At 39.1% G+C, this 20,565-nt stretch overlaps 1 protein-coding gene across 2 annotated transcripts in view; it reads left to right on the forward strand.

Moving 5' to 3' along the window:
* The window catches only part of timm17b (translocase of inner mitochondrial membrane 17 homolog B (yeast)), a 37,464-nt gene extending 28,444 nt beyond the window's left edge, over nt 1–9,020 (forward strand). For both annotated transcript variants that reach the window (XM_039774999.1, XM_039775002.1), the window contains one exon: nt 8,139–9,020. In XM_039774999.1, coding sequence (XP_039630933.1) covers nt 8,139–8,227 — 89 coding nt within the window. In that variant the 3' untranslated portion in view covers nt 8,228–9,020. The remainder of the gene's footprint in view (nt 1–8,138) is intronic.
* Nucleotides 9,021–20,565: the final 11,545 nt, after the last annotated feature.

The raw sequence follows: 20,565 nt of genomic DNA on the forward strand, positions 1-20,565 counted from the left end.
GAAGAATCGGTGTTCCAAGCTTACAGTTGGCTTAACGTTTATAACAGAGCTGATTGTATGGCGATTGGGTATGTGGAGAAAGAAAAGGAAGGACAGGAATTGGAGGTTAGTACGTTTGAAAAAGACAGTACTTCTGTAATAAAGCAGTTCATCAAAGGTTGCGCATGGCGCAGCAAGCATCTTGCATAAGACATTAACAATCACTGCGCCACCGTGTTCCCATGTTTAATAACATACTTTAACTCCTATCGTCATGAAAATTATATCACGAATACTTCTCAATATTTTAATTATTCAGAGAGCTGCAATTTCACGAATGTAATGGATTCTGTGTCCTGTTGGAGGAAGAAAAAGAACAGAAGCACATAGTGATTCACGCACATAGAAGATCAAATACAAAACAAGGCATTTAACGTACTACTTTAGTTACGATGGGATTTGAGAAACTAGTAAATTAAGAGATTTTAAGATGAAGTTTATGACGTTCTACTTTAATGACAAAATAAACTACGTGATTAAAGTGTAAATTTAGAGATTAAAGTTGACATTTCATGCTTTTTTCACACTGTGTGCCTTTTTTTTCTCTGTACGCTAATTAGCTTTCATATGACACTCAGACGGTGGGTTACGACTCGCCTTTTCACAGCAACTTTGATATGTGACAACTTCTTTTTTTATTTCGGGGACTTTGCGACTTTGTGAACTTGAGCTTTCGAGTTTCTCCGACACGCTATGTCACTTGTTTAGCTTACTTTTGTTGTTTATACCACTGTTTAAACCAATAAATAGTACGTTTTTGTTTGCCTCCACTTGGTATTCGCTGAAATTCTTCTGTTTTTCCTCGTACTTTTGCCATTTCCTTTTCACAGAACACTGAGCTTAAGTGCTATTTATATTGCTTTGCATATTGAAAGAGGCGTAATTCCGGGAGGAGTTTGGGCGGGACAGCAGGCGCGTGCAATTGCATTACTTTCCACGCTGACCGGGATTTATGTAGCAGAAGAAAGTGGAAGTTGGCGAACGCACAGATTTATGCATCTGGATTTTTTTGTGCATAAGTACATTTCCGCTTTTGTGCTTACGTCATGTTATAGTGCGAATTCTACGCACAGCATTATGCATGAGGCCCCATGTGTCTTTTAGCTTCCTTAATATATTTCTTAATGGTTTCCCTTATATTCTCAAAAGTCCTATGACTTTTATTGAGTTATTAGTCTTATACTCCTTATATAGCTGTTTTTTTCTTTTGCAGCCTCTTTTTTAACTGTTTGTTAACCCACTGTGGATTTCTTTTTTTAAGTTCCTATTAATTCCAAATTTAGGTATGTACCTGTCCTGCATTACATGTCAAACATTTTTAAACCTGTTCTACTGCTCCTCAGCTGTCTCCACACTTAAAAGCTTATTCCAGTCTATCCAGCTTAGACTTTGACGTATTTGCTCCAAATTTTCCTTACCAAAGTGTAACAGTTTTAGTCTTTGAATTTGCACTGTCCCAAAACACTGAGGATTGTGTTATATTGTGGTCACTTGACCGTAATAGTTCAATCACCTCTACACCCTCAATTCTATACTGATTATTACAAAATACTAAATCTAGACAGACTTCACCCCGCGTTAGTGCTTTAACATGCAGTATTAAAAAACAGTAACTGATTACGTCTTAAAACTCTTGCTCTTGTGCGCCAGTATTTGCCAGTAAATATTCGGATAGTTTTAAGTCCCCCATGACTATAATATCCCATTGTAAACTTTCCCTTTTAATATTACTAGAAAGATGTGTGTTGAAATTACTGTCTGCATTCAGCAGTCTATAATGCACTCCTAAAATAAGGCCTCTTTCCCTAATGCTGTCCAGGATAAACTACATTTCCTCACTAAGACGTGGCTCTTCATCCAACTAAAGATTTACTTTTAAATTCTGTTTGACCTAAACAGCAGCCTCACCTCTTTTTCTGTTCTGTCTCTCCTTCATAAAAATGTGTGTATTTCTCTGTTATATTCTTCCTCATCATTGTTATTTAGCAGGTTTCTGTTATTGCTGTAATATCATAATTGGTCCTCTGTATACAACTCCAACTCAATTATTTCATTTGTGATACATCTTGCATTAAGGTAAGCTATTTTCTAATATGTTACTCCTTTTAATTTTAGATTTAAACGTTAGGTTAGAATTTACAGTGCTATGAATTTTTATTTTTACACTATCATTTGTTCCTCTGTGTACAGTTCTAAACCTGGCCTGTCCTAAACTCCCTGTCCCCCCCTTTCTCTAGTTTAAACAATCCTCAACTAACCAACTCATAAGCCTGCCCAGCAGACTAGTCCCCCTATGGTTCTGTTATAAGCCGCTGCAGCAAAACAGGCCCCACATCTGCTCCAAAAGAAGACCCAATGCTCCATAAACCTATACCCTTCTGTCCTGCACCAAGACTTGAGCTACGCGTTAAATACAGTGGTGTGAAAAACTATTTGCCCCCTTCCTGATTTCTTATTCTTTTGCATGTTTGTCACACAAAATGTTTCTGATCATCAAACACATTTAACCATTAGTTAAATATAACACAAGTAAACACAAAATGCAGTTTTTAAATGATGGTTTTTGTTATTTAGGGAGAAAAAAAATCCAAACCTACATGGGCCTTTTTTTTCTTTTGTGTGACAGAAATCAGGAAGGGGGCAAATAGTTTTTCACACCGCTGTATCCTAATCTCCTCAGTCTTACCTGGACTGGTGTGTGGCATAGGCAGATCTTCAGAGAAGGCTACCTTGTCAGTTCTCCTCAGCCTGGCTCCTAACTCTTCTTTGTATCACAGAACTGACAATCACTAGCACTAGTAGAAATTCATATGAAAAAAGTGTACCTGAAGCATTTTTACATCCATATCTGACTTTTTTTAGGTTAATCAGAATGTGTAGAGTCTTTCAAGCAGTAATCAATGACTTCCTATGTCACTGGGGTTAACATATCAGGTAACACAGAGTCCAGATTCCCATATTCACTTATCAACTTGGGAAAGATTAGAGAACACACAAATTCAAATGACAGAAAAGTGTGTTGTGACTGCTTCATAAGTCAGGGAATGGCTATAAAAATAGCTACTTCTTTGGAATTGCCCATATCTACAGTTAGGGCAGTAATAAGTTCAAATCAACTGAACCTTTTACCAGTTTGTCTGTAAGAGGACCCAAGTTTTTGCACCCCATATACAGTGAGGAGGATGGTAAAAGAGAAGAAAATAGCATCTTGGGGTCACCTAGTCTCCAAAGCTACCATCAGCTGCACTGCCATTCGGTCACAGATTATTTGGAAAGCATGCCAGAAAAAAAGTCTTTCATGTCATTTAACCACAAATGTCAGAGCCTGGAGTTTGATAACTGCTACTGAAACTTTGATTAAAACCATGTTCTATGGTCAGACAAAGTGAAAATTGTGCATTTTGACAATAAATACTTAAGATGGGTTTGGCGTGAAAATAAAGATAGCTATACTGAAAAGAACCTGATTTCGTCTGTCAAGTGTGGTTTGTGATGTTGTGGGGCTGTTTTTTTCTAAAGGCTATGGGGAATTTTGTTAGGGTACATGGCTTTGGAAGATTATTTGTGCCAAAATTGAACGCAATCCAACATGTTAACTAAATTGAAATGTAATGTATGTGCATGTGGTGCATTTAACTTTGGGAAGGTTTTACTGTGTCGTAATTAGACATATGAACCAAATAATTACTTTTCACTACAACACTTAATTTTCCTGTCAGTTTAACATGTGATACAAAAGTATACTGCATTTTTATTTATGCCTATTTGATCACCTGTGAAAACTGAAAGCAAAGTTATTGCATTGCATTAGTGGTAGCTTAAGTGTAGTCCATTTTGATTCAATCATGGCAAAACTAAATATAATCAAATGACCAATCAATTGCAAAAAGTCAAGGGGCATTATAATCACCAGTGTGTTCAACCAATGCTAAAGAAGGTAAACTGGGAGTTCATAAGCCAGGGATCTGCCATCATTGAACACGTGGAAGCTGGTGATGTAAATTACAATTTCATTCATTTCTGTGTTGAAAGAAGGTAAAAAATATTTGATTTTCACAGAGGTTATAAATAAAAAGCTATGAAGAAACAAGCATGGTGACACTAACAAATGTTTCATTATATTCAGTATTTAGTTAAAACTGCTATCAACCCATACCTCAAAAATGTAACCACACCGCTTATTTTAACATGTATAGAAAGGAAACAACTTTGGACAATTTACCATGAGAGTAAACTTTTTCAGCGAGACCTAAAACATCGTTTTCTCCATTTCGGCTAATCACTCCACAGTCCCCGCTGACCAAACTTATGCCTGCCATCGGAACACAGAAATGTTTAGAAGTGGAACTATTGACATAATTGAAAATGCAATATGAAAATTATGTAGTGTTGTGAAAAGCAATTGATCTTTTGGTTAATATGTTTTTAATTATGATAAAATAAAAACATGCCAAAGTTAAATGCACCATGTGCACATGCTGTGTTATTAGGAAATTTGTGGGACTCACCAGGAACGTTTATTGGGTTCATTTAATCTTGTCCTTAAAGATTGCGCACAAAAGTACACACAAATACATACACCAAGATCCCATCCAGACAAAGTCTTGAGTGGTGCCATTTGCTAGTTACTCTGCAATATTCTGCATAAGATTCACGATCACCTGCTGTAACAATCATCGTGTGTCACGACTAAGGTTATTATAGTTAATGGAAACTAAAATCCAAACTGAAATTATGTCTCTTATTATAAAAAAATATCTTGGAAGGGGATGAGATGCGATTTTCTTGGAGAGACACTTTCACGTCCTGTGAGATGAGACATTGTGCCAAGAGATTTAACCATGCCTGGGGCTGGAAATAAAAGACAAAGAGTAGATGACCAAGTAGAATGTTGTAAAGAATTCAAAATCAATGGCGCAGTACACATGCAGAGCAGGTTAGAGATAATGGAAGTACAAAAATTCGAAAGTCTCAAAAAAAATGATAGTAAAGATCACATTAGTGCAAACAAATTGAAATTATTACTCAGTGAAATAACGGAACAGCAAAAAGAGATTGAATATATTGTCAAGATTTAAAATTTAAGTCGGAGGCTTGTAAATTGTCACCTTGCCTGCTGAAGGTGCCTTATCTGCCTCGAAAGCTTGCATTTGTAATCTTTTTAGTTAGCCAATAGAAGGTGTCATTTTACCCTACTTTCTCCTGTATCAATCTATGGCTAACACGGTACAACACTCTACTGCTGTGTGAATGCTATTGTCAGACACATTTCTTGTAGAGAGAAACAATATTCACTCACGGGCAGTTATACGTTGTGTTGTCACAATGTAATTCCAAACATGGAATCAAAATTCAATGCGATATTGACGAAAAGGTAACAGCGAAAAGAGATTGAATATATGAACATAGGTTATATGACAGAAGTATGTAGATATTGTTTGGCTTTAAACTTTAAGTCGGAGACTAGTAGATCGTTTAATTTGTGTTGCTATCGGGGAAAAGTACGCCTATCTGTGAAAATTAAAATTTTTGTTGTTTGGTGAAAGTGAAATCCACATACGTGTTCGGCAGATATGCTGAGTTGCTGGTCGGTAGCGCAGGTGGCTGGTTGGCGAGCCGCCCCATGTTAATTAAAAAACATTTTTGTAAACTGAAATAAAATAATTAACAAAACCGAAATGAAAAACTAAAACTAAACAAAACTATTATTAACTATTAATGTAGCTGGAAAGACTAACTGAAATAAAAGTAATAATTTACTAAAATTATTTTTAGTTTTCATTTTTGAATGAATATTCTTGCTGTTAGTCTTTAACCTTTATAACTTTTAACTCTAAAACAGAAAGTCATTCTCCATGAGCCACCCACATATATTTATTCATCTGGCTGGTGACAGAGGGTGGGCATTCACACAGGATTTGCAGTGACAGAGCAAGCTGAATACGAGCATGTGCTGCCTTTCTTTGCTCTTGTTGTATATCAAGATGGAATTCAAACGCCTGAAATTGGATGTGCTGCTCAACAAAACCTTTACTGTATGGACAGAATCATCACGAGTGACGTTTCAGTTTATTTCTCAGGTGCCTGCTTTTTGTTGACAGTAATTCACCTGCCACTTTGCACAGGAGAAATCATTTTTACTTTCTCGTATACAAAGTATAGAGAAAGTATAGTAACCATGAAAAAAATTTGACCTCAAGATTTTGATGAGTCTTGACGTTTTAGACATCCCTGAGTCCAAAAATACTGTTTTTTGGAATTATGTCTGTGTGTGTGCAAACATGGTAACTCAAAAACACAGCTAGATGGATGAATGAAATTTAGCATGTGGTTGTTACACCATAATTGTCGATCTGTATTAACGTTTGGGTCAAATCCATCAACTGGAAGTGGGCCTTTACCAGAATACATACAACATATTTTTGTTTTATTCATGCAGGTGTATAGTCCGATTACTTGTACAATATATTATTAATTTGATTTGTTCCTGATGGTTCTTTAATGTACATAATATAAAAATATATTTGTCTTGCAATTTACTCCTCAAATATCCATCCCCATATCTGAGTATGCGAGAAAGTCTAGGGGAGACCAGTCCCGATTTTTGAAAATAAAACAACACTGATTAAAAGACTGACTAGGTCATCATACAGGATCAGTGCATTGTTGCTGACCAGTCACTTTTGCTTTAAAATGTAATTTAACAATGAAGCGATACAAACTTTGTAAAATGGCATCGTGTCTACTGAACTACAGGTAGGTAGGCGAAGAGAGACTGCCAACTGATGAAATAAAAGGTGAAAAACTAAACATACAGTTGTGTTTTTGTATTTATTCTATATTTATTAATTTATCTTTTTTAGTTCATATTCACAAATGAAAACTAAAACTAAACTGAATTTCCAAGTACGGTCCGAAAAAATATAGTAATAAAAACTAATATTAAAAGGTAAAATTATAATAACGTTGCTCATGACACACATAAAAGTGCAACTGTTTTATATGCTTCTTACTAAACAAATCATGCTTTGCCTTTGTTGCAGTTGTTCTAATTATTGAGAAGTTATCTCTGTAGGCTTGATAATCCCTCTGAGTATGACAGTAACCATCTAACTCATACTTGATACCCATTAATTATTTCAAGCAAGATGGAACATTTTCTTTAAGTAAAATGGAAGATTCATAAATGTTATACAAGAGTATCCTAGTTCACAAGAGTTATGTTGAAAAATAACTTTGGTTTTGCTGGTTTTTCTCATAACATGTCATATTGAATTTTTTTTTATCAGATTTGTCTTCAGTCCTGATTATTTAACCTATCTAGCCTGCTCTCTGTCTTTGAAAAGTAAAAAGCTTAAGTCAGACCATGTAGTATTGGATAGAAATCACTTACATGATAGAGAGTGCCATCTACCCGTCTCTTCAGCCTAAAGTAGCTCAGACGTCTGAACATGATTGCATATATTTAACGCAGATCACAAGGTGGAGTGCACCACATCAAAGAGCAATAAAGAGGCAAAAATCAAAATCCTTAATTGCGCCTTTACATTGATTTGTTGCCCTGCCTGTCTAGAATTTGAGTTCTTTTGAGTTTATGTTTGAGATTAAAAAAGGTTATCTAATCTAATAAAAGGGTGGATTTTCCATTGTCTCACCTTCTGCTAGTAAGTCCCTTCTCCTAGTTGTCAACATCTGACCCTTGGCTAGAGCTACCTTTCAAGCTGCATCTAGATTTCCATTTCTGGCTGATTTTTGGCTGCAGGTCCTTTCTGTGTTGAGAATTAGAGTTTCACTTGTTATGTGAAGGAAGCCCATTATTACCTCAGAGAACCTCCAGGGATCTAGAGAATGCCATACTCTAGTGCTTTCTGGTTAGTATCATTGTTCTCCAGTTACAAGTAAATGTATCTTTCCTATCTTGCCTCTCCATGTTGTGGCTTTTTTCATAATGTGCTCCCTTAGTAACCTGTTTCACTTAATAGGAAATAAAATGACTGTTTGAGGAAACTGCTAATTTGTTACAGTTTGGCTTTACAAATACTGATGAATTTTATAGTTGAACATTAATTCAGATTTGTTTTGTGTGTTTTCCCTCCTAGAAATAATACTTGGAGAGGACTCAGGCCCACTTCCTCCAAAGGATCCATCTCAGCAGAAGGGCTACCCTGGATATGGACAGTACCAGTAGATCAGCACAGTTCCAGCCTTGGACATTATCTACACACCCTGACAGGTTTTGCTCCTGGCGATGGGGCTAAATAAGCTACAGCAGATTGTGCATTTTCCAGTTTTCTTTAAACAGTGCAGGCTTGGCTCAGTGTGATCCATGATGTGAAGCTGTAACTAGATAGATTTAAGCTGCAGCCATTTGAAGCCAGCAATCCTGACACAGGAAAACATTTTTTTTCCTTCCCTGTGGATTTTTTTATACTTCTGGATGGATTCTTTATATTTACATTTTAGCGCATTACAAGAAAAATGATCCCTTTATGATTTCAACAAAACTATTGTTCAGTTAGCTGTTCCTCCAGTTCATGGCTCTGTTTTACCTGGCAAGTAAAAAGCTGCCACCAGCGCAGAACATCATTTTATGCTGTTACAGCAACTTAACAATTATTGCCTAAATGTTGTGCTTAGAAAGGAGATGACAGCTGTCGAGCAGATTAAAACTAAATGAAACATGAATTCTAATTTTGAACCTCTTAGACTGACAAGTGGACTCTCTTTTGTTGTCATAAAGAAATTCCTGCTTGGTAAAGGTGAAAGCCTGCTTTCTTTCCAGGACTGGCCATTACGGCCCAGACAGGCTTTGTGAGTTTTAAATGTATTAACAGAATGTGACAGGGGAATTTGGTCAGTTGCATAATGCTGTGCTGCACAACTAGCTTTCCCAATGAGGATGGTACTACACCGTTTTAATAAAAAGACCACTGTATGTTTAGTGTCCTCATTAAAGACCTTACTGACTTGTGGAACTACTATATCTCTCTCAGTGTTGGGTGTTTCAGCTTCATTAGTGTTTTAGCAAAGTGACTGGAGGGAAAAGGAGCCAATTGCTTGGCTCTCATTTAAGGGCAATTTCTACTCAAGACAAAACTAAATAAGACATGTCTGTCATGCAGAAATAACATGGCACTTGGTAGAATATAAAAAAAGTTTCCTTTTGGCTTTCAGATGTTCCACTTTTGCTATTGAATTGGATGATAAAAATCTCTGGAGTTGTGTTTCTCGTTTCCATTTTTTTCCACCCTTCTTTGCAAGTGCTGCCCTACCAGTGACCTCAGTGTTTATGTAGGATCTGGAGATCTCGAGGGCCAGTCTGAGGCTCGGTTGGGTTTACAGCCACAGTTTCAATTTCTGTTTCCTCTTATACAAGTCTGTCCGCACAGAGCCAAGGGAAGACAAGTACATTTTGTTGCAAAAATGACAGTGTCGGCTTGTTAAACATCAGTCAGTTATCCACTGTGACCTGTAAGCTGATGAATAGGGTGCACAGATTGCTCTGTGTGTGATTACAGGCTTATTCTTCAGACAGAACAATTATACTGTGCTTGCTTGCTTATTTTAATCTTAGTCCCTTGTAAAAGAAGAATAAATTGCCAGAGCGACCAACTCCTGGATAGCTTTAGTGTTGTCAGAGTGGTCATCATGCGTGAATGCAAGTATTTATTTCACATGTTATGCATTGTCTTTCTTTGAATAGCAAAAAATAAATAAGCCATAAGCACACTTGTACATCTAGGATTATCAAGATACTCATTCCAATTAAAAATGTGCACCAAATGAATTTATATTATTGCACACCTATCTGAAGATGTTTGCTGTTTGTGGCACTGTTAATTTAATATTTATATGCTTTGGTCAGCAATCATTACGTCGGTCTCCAGCTAGACATGAAATGGATGTGTTTTTATTTTTTTATTGAAATGATCACTGTGATTTGAAAAGATTTTTTTTCTTATTACTTATAAACAAGGTAATAGCTGGTCTTGCCTGAATCACCTGTAATGGCTGGTGCAGTGCAGTGCCTGACATTCATAATGCAGATTCTGGACACATGTTGATTAGGAAAATTGCACCAATTTTTGAGGATTAGTTTATTTTGTGGATCTTGGATGTCTACTTTTTATCCTTGTAGTCTCCTGTGTAAGCAAGCTGGAGAAGTGCAGCCTTGACTCCTGTAAGTCTGTTACTCAGTGGGAAGACAAACGACAATTCCAAAGGTAATGGCAGTGAAGTAAATGGCAAGCGTTCCCTATTCATCTTTATAATGTGCACCCCCGTATTAGCATAATTGAAAGTGAATAAATCTCTTTTGTAAGTTAAACTAATTGTGTTATTTTAAATATGTATGTTTCGTCATTTAAAGTATATATTTATAACCCTTTAAATAAAAAAGTAAATGATGTTTAATGTGCCACTGTTTCATTTGAAATGTTTTTAACTATGAACTTTCAAAAGACCTAAAATTAAGCTTAGTTAAGCAAGACAATTGCATAACTCAGTTAAGACCCTAAATGTGCTCCTTTTGTACCTTTCACCAGAAAACAAACCACCTCTACGCTTTGCAGGCTTTCACAGCAGGATTCATTTTACAGGTTGTGTGTAGAAGTCTGTACAATGCACTATTTAATGGAATTGATCTTAAAGACAGGTTGTTGTCCACTGTTTCTGTATCCTCCTCCATGAAGTCTACCTTAGCACTGTGTCATGTCAAATAAATCCAACCAGCTCTGTGACCACTATGATCGTGAAGGGGTGAATTTCATCGTGTTAACATAGCACCCTCAATAGCACCCTGTAACTCACCTTTTGATCTTCTCCAAGATGCAAGGCTAGACCTTACGTATGATTGTATAGTAAACGGTTGGCTCTTAACTTGCCATATAGACACTTGGTTGGTGGCAGTGGTGTTTAGAGTTGTGTCATTGGCAGAGCAGGGTTATGAAGTACTGTATGACCACCCTCCCTGTGAAGTAGTACCCCACCCACTGACTAGCTCATCGATTAAAGGGTTTAATCCACTCCAGCCAGTCAATGAAGGGTTTTAGTCCACCCAGTTAGCAAATGTCCCTAATGTGCCCTGTAGCCATGATCAAATCTCTTCAGCTCCTCTCAACTTCATCACTGATAAAGTGACTATATTGTGCTCTGTCATAGTACTGCCACATAGAAAATATCAGGCATTTGCTGCTTGTCTGTCTGATATGCTTGTGGGGCCATGAAGGTGGCCCATACACCCTGTGATTGACAGCAGCACCCCTGAAGGCTGAACATCTCACTCTAGAAGGTCAAGGAATTAGAGAGTACAGCAATCAGAGTAGAAAGACTGGAAAACTGGTTAAACGGATCGCATCTGCATTGGCCATGTAAAAAGATTCTGTGGCTTTGAAGACACATCTAGACAAGTGAAGTTCGCTGATTGTGTCCAGGGATGTGAATCTTGCATTTAATTACAACTAGCAGACTCAGGTGAGCTTTGTGAAGTTCTTTTACATTTTCAAATTCTTTGGTTATCTGACTTCTAGAATTCATTCACCCATGATAATCAAACAACATGAACTCTGGACAATTGTGTGAATTTTGGAAGGGGGTGGGGTGTCTATTCCACTGTTTATTTTTTATTTCCATGCATAGGGGGTTATTGTGTGTTGGGGAGGAGAAAAGGCCATTGTTGCTTTCTTCTTCATGTGTTTCTTTTTTTTAAATTTGTAATATATTTTTCCTGTTTTGCTGAAATTGCCTTACAACTGTCTTTTTTCATATACACTATGTGCACAATTATTAGGCAAGTTGTATTTTTGAGGATTAATTTTAATATGGAAAAAACACAGTGCTATCAGTCAATCCAAAATGTTAATAAACCTGAAGCCTGAATGTTTCACAACAGAAATGTGAGTGTGAACATCATCAGGGGAATACATATGTGCGCACAATTATTAGGCAACTATTAGTGTGCAGATTTATTATGCAACTAAAGGAAAAATGAAAATTTTCCCATCTCACTTGTTTATTTTCATCTGTTATAGTGAGAATAATAAACAAACATCTCAAAATTTACAAATAAACATCTCTGACATTTCAAAAAAAATAAATCAATCAATCAATGACCAATATAGCCACCCTTCTTTCCAATAACAGTCATAAGCCTTTCCATTCATGGAGTCTGTCAGTTTCTTGATCTGTTGACGATCAGCTTTTTGTGGAGCAGTGACTACAGCCTCCCAGACACTCTTCAGAGAGGTGTATTGTTTTTCTCCCCCGTAAATCTAGCGCTTAAGAAGTGCCCACAAGTTCTCGATAGGGTTTAGGTCAGATGAGGAAGGGGGGCCATGTCATTATTCCTTCATCTTTAAGGCCTTTACTGGCTGGCCACGCAGTGGAGAACTTCGATGCAAGTGATGGAGCATTGGCCTGCATAAAAATCATGGTCTTTTTCCTGTATCACTGTTTGAAGAAAGTGTCTTCGAAAAACTGGCAGTAGGTTTGGGAGTTGATTTTGAGTTCATCTTCAATGCAAAAGGTCCAACTAGCTCATCTTTAAAAATACCAGCTCATACCAGTACCCCACCTCCACGTTGGAGTGGAGCTCTGTGCCCATTACTGATCCACAGGTCCATCCATCTGGTCCATCAAGAGTCACTCTCATCTCATCGGTCCATAAAACCTTTGAAAAAAATCTGTCTTCAGATATTTCTTGGCCCAGTTTTGACGTTTCAACTTATGTTTCTTGTTCAGTGGTGGTTGGGTTTCAGCCCTCCTTACCTTGGCCATGTCTTTGAGCACTGAACACCTTGTACTTCTGGGCACTCCAGGTAGGTTGCAGCTCTGGAATATGAAAGTACTGGAGGATAATGGGTTCCTGGTAGCTTCACGTTTGATTCTTCTCAAATCTTTGGCAGCTAATTTGCATCTTTTGTTCTCAACACGTTTCTTGCGACCCTGTTGACTATTTGCAACAAAATGTTTGATGGTTCTGTGATCACACACCAATATCTTAGCAATTCCAAAAGTGCTGCATCCCTCTGAAAGACTTTTTACAATTTTTGACTTTTCAGAGTCAGTTAAATCTCTTTTTTGGCCCATTTTGCCCAAGGAAAACTAGCTGCCTAATAATTCTGCACACCTTGATATAGGGTGTTGATCTCCTTAAGCCACACCCTCCCTCATTACACAAATACACATCACCTGACGTGCTTAAATCCAATAAGCATTCAAGTTAATACAGCTTGGAGTTGGAATATACGCATAAAAATGATGATATGGTCAAAATACTCACTTGCCTAATAATTGTGCACACAGTGTACAGTATATATTCACTTGACTTTTTGGAGGTGATTATATTAAAAGGGGAACATATGGCGGGCAGATGGGGGTCACATTGGTCTATCCTTATTTTAGCCGCCTTATGGCTGGGATATACTTGATGCTACGTGATGAGTATGCTGCTGCTTCGAAAGCAGTGTCCCGACTGTACTTGCACATGTACTTTATGTAAATCTGGAGGATTCCACTAGGTGGCAGTATGAGATACTGTTGCGAAGGTACAAAAAAAAGACAGCAACAGTGACGAAGGAGATGTGAGACCTGGTGAATGTGCCACGCTTATATTGCCTATGCGAGAAGTGAATGAAGGAAAGCACCGTAAATACTTTAGTTTGTCAGCATTTAAGTTTGATGATTTGCTTCACCACATCGAACCATTCATCAAACATTGAAACACACACATTGATCCTGTTGAAGCTGCAATGTGGGTTGTCACCCTGCATTATTTTGCAATGGCCACATCCCCACTTCTTTTCTTGGGTCATTTTCAGCTTTGTACAGACGTATTTGTCTTGAATTTGCTTTCATTTTGTCTTGCACGTTTCCACATTCACTTTCAAAATGCTAGCAATTTGATGCCAGCTGTTCTGACAGGCATGTCTTGTCACTATGGAGATGTTGACAGTGATCAATGATGCTGACATCACGTGCCAAAACTTGGACACACACACACCATCAAAATTTTTGTTGGTTCTTCAAGTCGTGTTAATTTCTGATGATGTGCTCATCAAAAGAGTACTGGGAATGTGTGGCAGCCATTATGCATGTGCGTAGGCATTCTGCGCATTAAGTATATACTGTCCATAACGATATGAAAAGGTGAGTAGTAGTGACCAACCCATTTCAGCATGTTGAATCTGAGTTGGGGCCCTTTTTTTTTAGGATTTAGATTAATTGTAAGAGGACCTGGAAGCCCAAAGCTGCCGTGTCACAGTCAGGACACACTTACAGTGCATCCGGAAAGTATTCACAGCGCATCAGTTTTTCCACATTTTGTTATGTTACAGTCTTATTCCAAAATGGATTAAATTAATTTTTTTCTTCAGAATTCTACACATAACACCCCATAATGACAAAATGAAAAAAGTTTACTTGAGGTTTTTGCAAATTTATTAAAAATAAAAAAATTGAGAAAGCACATGTACATAAGTATTCACAGCTTAAAATTGAGCTCAGGCGCATTCTGTTTCCCCTGATCATCCTTGAGATGTTTAATTGGAGTCCACCTGTGGTAAATTCAGTTGATTGAACATGATTTGGAAAGGCACCCACCTGTCTATATAAGGTCCCACAGTTGACAGTTCATGTCAGAGCACAAACCAAGCATGAAGTCAAAGGAATTGTCTGTAGACCTCTGAGACAGGATTGTCTCGAAGCACAAATCTGGGGAAGGTTACAGAAAAATTTTGGCTGCTTTGAAGGTCCCAATGAGCACAGTGGCCTCCATCATCCGTAAGTGGAAGAAGTTCGAAACCACCAGGACTCTTCCTAGAGCTGGCCGGCCATCTAAACTGAGCAATCAGGGGAGAAGGGCCTTAGTCAGAGAGATGACCAAAAACCCGATGGTCACCTTGTCAGAGCTCCAGAGGTCCTCTGTGGAGAGAGGAGAACCTTCCAGAAGGCCAACCATCTCTGCAGCAATCCACCAAATCAGGCCGGTATGGTAGAGTGGTCAGACGGAAGCCACTCCTTAGTAAAAGGCACATGGCAGCCCGCCTGGAGTTTGCCAAAAGGCACCTGAAGAACTTTCAGACCATGAGAAAGAAAATTCTCTGGTCTGATGAGACAAAGATTGAACTCTTTGGTGTGAATGCCAGGCGTCACGTTTGGAGGAAACCAGGCACCGCTCATCACCAGGCCAATACCATCCCTACAGTGAAGCATGGTGATGGCAGCATCATGCTGTGGGGATGTTTTTCAGCGGCAGGAACTGGGAGACTAGTCAGGATAAAAGGAAAGATGACTGCAGCAATGTACAGAGACATCCTGGATGAAAACCTACTCCAGAGCGCTCTTGACCTCAGACTGGGGTGACGGTTCATCTTTCAGCAGGACAACGACCCTAAGCACACAGCCAAGATATCAAAGGAGTGGCTTCAGGACAACTCTGTGAATGTCCTTGAGTGGCCCAGCCAGAGCCCAGACTTGAATCCGATTGAACATCTCTGGAGAGATCTTAAAATGGCTGTGCACGACGGTTCACATCCAACCTGATGGAGCTTGAGAGGTGCTGCAAAGAGGAATGGGCGAAACTGGCCAAGGATAGGTGTGCCAAGCTTGTGGCATCATATTCAAAAAGACTTGAGGCTGTAATTGCTGCCAAAGGTGCATCGACAAAGTATTGAGCAAAGGCTGTGAATACTTATGTACATGTGATTTCTCAGTTTTTTTTTATTTTTAATAAATTTGCAAAAACATCAAGTAAACTTTTTTCACGTTGTCATTATGGGGTGTTGCGTGTAGAATTCTGAGGAAAAAAATGAATTGAATCCATTTTGGAATAAGGCTGTAACATAACAAAATGTGGAATACTTTCCGGATGCACTGTAGGGGTCAATGAGATATTGAGTCTATTGCAGTTGATGTATCTGGAGAATGCACATGGACTGAGGATGAGGACATTGATGGCAATCTGCTTTTACTGGCTGCTGTTACCAAATTCCTCAGCACTCTCAATGAAAGAATAATATCTGTGGCAGAAAAAGAGGCTCCATGTGTATGTGGACACCACAATCACAGAGCTCAAAGACAGCTTCACTGCCCAGCTGGCAACTGTGGGGTGGGATCTTCAGTGGAAGGAAAAAAAGTCATCATCTACATAAAGAGATGTGAAAAAGAATGTCGGCTATTAAAATGCCTGCTGTAAGTCAACACCAGGGTTAGTCTCCCTCCTGTGTCTGCACTTCATTTGGATTTTCCAAAGTTTAAAACTGACTACGCTTCTGAGGATGTGATAGACTTTTTGCAGAGCGGAAAAGCTTTTGTGTTTGCTACACCCAAGGGCAACAACATTCTTATGGGTGTGATAAATGCTTTTCTGCAGGGCTTTGAGAGGAGCTGGTGGCAGACTCTCAGGCATAAGATTTCTGACTGGGTTTCTTTTAAACTTGAATTTTTTTAACACTCTCCTTCCTTCTGGTTATAGGATGGAACTTGAAGAGTATCTCCGGTCCATGGTTCAAGCACCAATGCAGTCCATGCAGGATTTTGCTTATGATTACTGTGCTCTGTGTCTAAAGTGGCAGCCTGACATCACAGAAGGGTTGGTATGTCTTATACTGCTTGGCAGTAGGCCTGAGGGGAGTAGTAACATTGGTGGGAAATCTGGTGATGGTTGGGTCTCTTGTGGAAAGACACTGGGCAGCTTCCAAAGAATACTTGACTAAAGTTCAGACTAGTACAGGGGTCAGAGGCAGTGGCTGCATGTTTTAATTATAACCCATTTCCTAATTAGTGACCAGTTTTAACTGCTAATTAACTTCTTTTCTCTTCATTTTCATAGCCCTATTTTTATGGATTCAGTCCTCTGAATTGATTCTTTTCTTCATTAAATGACATCCAAACAGAAATGAGATGTGAAGCGAGCCAACAGATGACCAGCTAAACTGGGGATTCAAACACCAAACAATTTCTTAATAAGAAGCAATTTGTTGCTATTAATTAAACCTGTTGTTTAATTCCATGGCTTATTGTTGCTCTCATTCTTCCACAGCAGATGTTTCCAAATTTGATTTTCTTGTTTCAAATCAACACCTTCAAAATGTGTTGGTAATCTGATCAGATCAACCTTACTGAGACCTTCACCTTTCTTTATTTTCAGATACTGCTTGATCGGTTCGTTTGACGGCTCGTTTTGTGTCTCAGTATTGTTTGGCTTCTAATTATGGAAAAAGAAACCACTAAGGGGGCTTAGTCAAATTAATTAAAACTCAGGCAAAAGAAGTTTGTCAGCAGCAAACACTAATTAAGAAGGTGGTTAGAATGAAAACCTGCAGCCACACTGGCCCTCCAGGATCGAATCTGGACAACCCTGGACTAGTACAAAGGAAGCCCATTCATCTGAACCACCAAAAAAACTGAACATCCAAACCGAAGCAGGGAGCTCTGTCTAGACATCTCTTCTGGTTGTCTCTATCCAGGTGACAGGACTGCAGGTAGATACAGTCATTGATACTGGAAGCCACTTCACTCTGATGAAGAAGAGCTTGTGGAAGAGGATTGCACAGCCAAGTGAAGACCTTGCATTAGCAACTACGGTCAAATTTATTTCAGCAGAAGGCACTAAGCATGTGGCAGTGGGCAGATTCCTGTTAACCTTCCAAACAGACATGACTCTCTGGAAGACCATAAACTATGTTCTGGAGGACAAGCACCTGACCATTCCATTTTTGTTTTTTGTACTAGATTTTACAACGTCCATCAAGTTGTCAATACATCTGCATTTGTGGAGCTACCCAGAGGATGGGGGTGAAGTAAAATCCTTCCGGTCAAAGGCTCGAGAAGATCTGAGATAGTTCAACCTCAGCTTTTATGCAACTGAGATGGTGACTTTGGAGACCAATCCTCTAGCCAGTGTTCTGGGATAACCCGAGGAGGTAAAACCCCAATTATGTCAATGGCCAAAGATTTGAACAGAAGAGCTGGGGTTGGGCAATGTTATCCCACACGTTATAAGGACTACAGATGAAGTCCCACTTCGTCACTGGGCATACAGGTTGTCTTCCAAGAAAAAGGAAATGTTAAAGGAGCATCTTGACATAATGTTAAAGTATGCCATCATAGAGCCGTCAGCTTCAGCATGGCTCTCTCCGGCATTAAAAAATGGGACGGGTCATATCATTTTTGAGTAAACTACAGGCAATTAAATACAAAAACCCATCATGATACATATGCACCTAGTCCATGAGATTTTGCAGAATCTACATGGAACAAACAGTTTTAACACCCTGGACCTCCACAGTGGATATTAGGAGGTGCAAATGGATGAAGACAGCAAGCAAAATTACCCCCAGAAGGTTGATACCAAATCAAAACCATAACGTTTGGGCTAGTTTCCAGCATCTTATGGAGCAAGTCCTCAAAGAATTAATTGGCAAACTCTGCTACTGTATATATATATTGATGACATTGTTGTGTTCTCTACAGCATTGCAACATCATCTGCAACATTTTGAGGTGGTCTTCCAAGGAATGCAGCAGGCTCATCTGACCTGAACTTTCAACCTCAGATGAAATTTTTGGGCCACTTGGTGTCAGAAAAAAGGTGTTGATGTGGACCTGAGAAGATAAAGGTTATACAGAGCTATCCTACATGCATGAACCTAAAGAGTCTGCAGAGACTTCTTCGTCTAGTGGGGTGATACCATAAATTTATACCTAGACAGGCCAACATTTCAGTCTTATTGAATTTCTTTAAGAAGAAGATGGATGTTCCATGGGAATGGACAGCCCAGTGTCAGGATGCTATTGAACAACTAAAGATGACTTTACAATATCCACCCATCCTGGCACAACCTGACACACAGCTTACTTTTCAAGATTACACGGATACCAGCAGCACTGGACATGGAGCTGTGCTGACTCAGTCAGCCAAGGTGGAGCAGAAAATAACTGTTTATGTGTCAAGGGCTCTGCGTGGTACACCAGAAAAAGAATAATTGGCAGTGGTGTGTGTGGGCTGTGGAAAAATGGCATCACTTCCTAGAAGTGGTTGACTTTGAGGTCTACACTGAACATAATTCCTTGACCTGGGCATTTAATCATCCCAAATGACCAGATGGGTTTTGCACCTCCAAGCCTTTCATTTCAAGGTGTTCTACCAGAAGGGCTGCAGCAGCATTGTCCCAGATGCACTGTATATGACCATTACTCAGGCTCAATGGTCAAACTTACCTTTAAGGTTGCAGAACCTAACTTGAGCACATACCAATAGCTTTGTGTACTAAAGGGTTTGAAAAAAAATCTGATGATACTGGGCATGGTCACATACATTTTAAAGAACTCCAAGGTGTACTTTTCCGTGTTTTGCCATCTAAACCCAGAGCATCTAAGTACCGGTTAGTTGTCTTGAGGAATATGTTCCTGAGTTCCTGAAGTATTATCATGACAGTCCATCTGGTGGACACCTTGGATACAGGAAGAACTTAATGAATATTTTGGAGGTGGCATGGTGGCCCACCATCCAGAAGGATGTCAAGAACTAAAGACCCCGCCACGTAAGCCAGCTGCATTTCTCAAATCCCACTGTTACATTTGAATCGGGCAAGATGTTGGGTGTAGATTTAATGGGGCCTTTACCTTCAACCAGTGCCCAGAAAACAGTATTGATAGTCATTATACACATTGTATTCTCAAAATGGGTATAACTGTTTTCACTTAGGGACGCCAAGGTTCCAAAGGTTTGTTTCACCCTGAAAGATGACATTTTCACCCACTAGGGGGGTCCCAGTGTATATCGTGTCTGATAACGGTCCACAGCTTATCAGCTCTGTGTATTCAGCTTTGGGAGTTGAACAAAAACTCAACACTGCGTATCATCTACAGACCAATCTGATGTGAATAGGACCCTGAAGTCTGTGATGGCTTCCTATGTGTGTGAATGCCACCAAGATTGGGATAAGTGGCTACCAGAGCTCTGATTTGCCATTAACACAGTTGTGCAAGTGGTAACTGGTGAGACTCCTGTACTGGTTGCATGCCAGCACCTCTTCCTGACTCTAAAGCATGCACCACTATTCAGATTCTAGAAATATTAAAGCAGGAAGTCCAAAGGAGATTGAGGAGTTCAACATCCAGACGTGCCAAGTATAACACACTATGTAAAGAGGTACCCTTAGCTGTCAGGAACTTGGTCTAGACTAGGACTCACCATCACTCCAGTGCCATCAACAGATTTGCTGTCAAGCTAGCGCCCAAATGGTCAGGACCAGCAAAAATCATAAAATGTTTCAGACCAGTTAACTTCCACATACAAGGGGGTGATGGATTAGATGTCAAAACTGAAATAGTTCATGTAGCCAATATCAAATTCTACTTTGGACCAGCTGTACCGTTGACTGGGTGTGAAGATCTATGTAGCTCCTCCACATAGCAAATATCAGGTATTTGCTGCTTGGCTGTCTGGTTTGCTTGTGCTGGCATGGATGGCCCATACACACTGAGATTGACAATGGCACCCATGAAGGCTGGACATCCAGTTGTA

The sequence above is a fragment of the Polypterus senegalus genome, chromosome 13 (genome assembly GCF_016835505.1).
Source record: "Polypterus senegalus isolate Bchr_013 chromosome 13, ASM1683550v1, whole genome shotgun sequence".
Classification (NCBI taxonomy): domain Eukaryota; kingdom Metazoa; phylum Chordata; class Cladistia; order Polypteriformes; family Polypteridae; genus Polypterus; species Polypterus senegalus.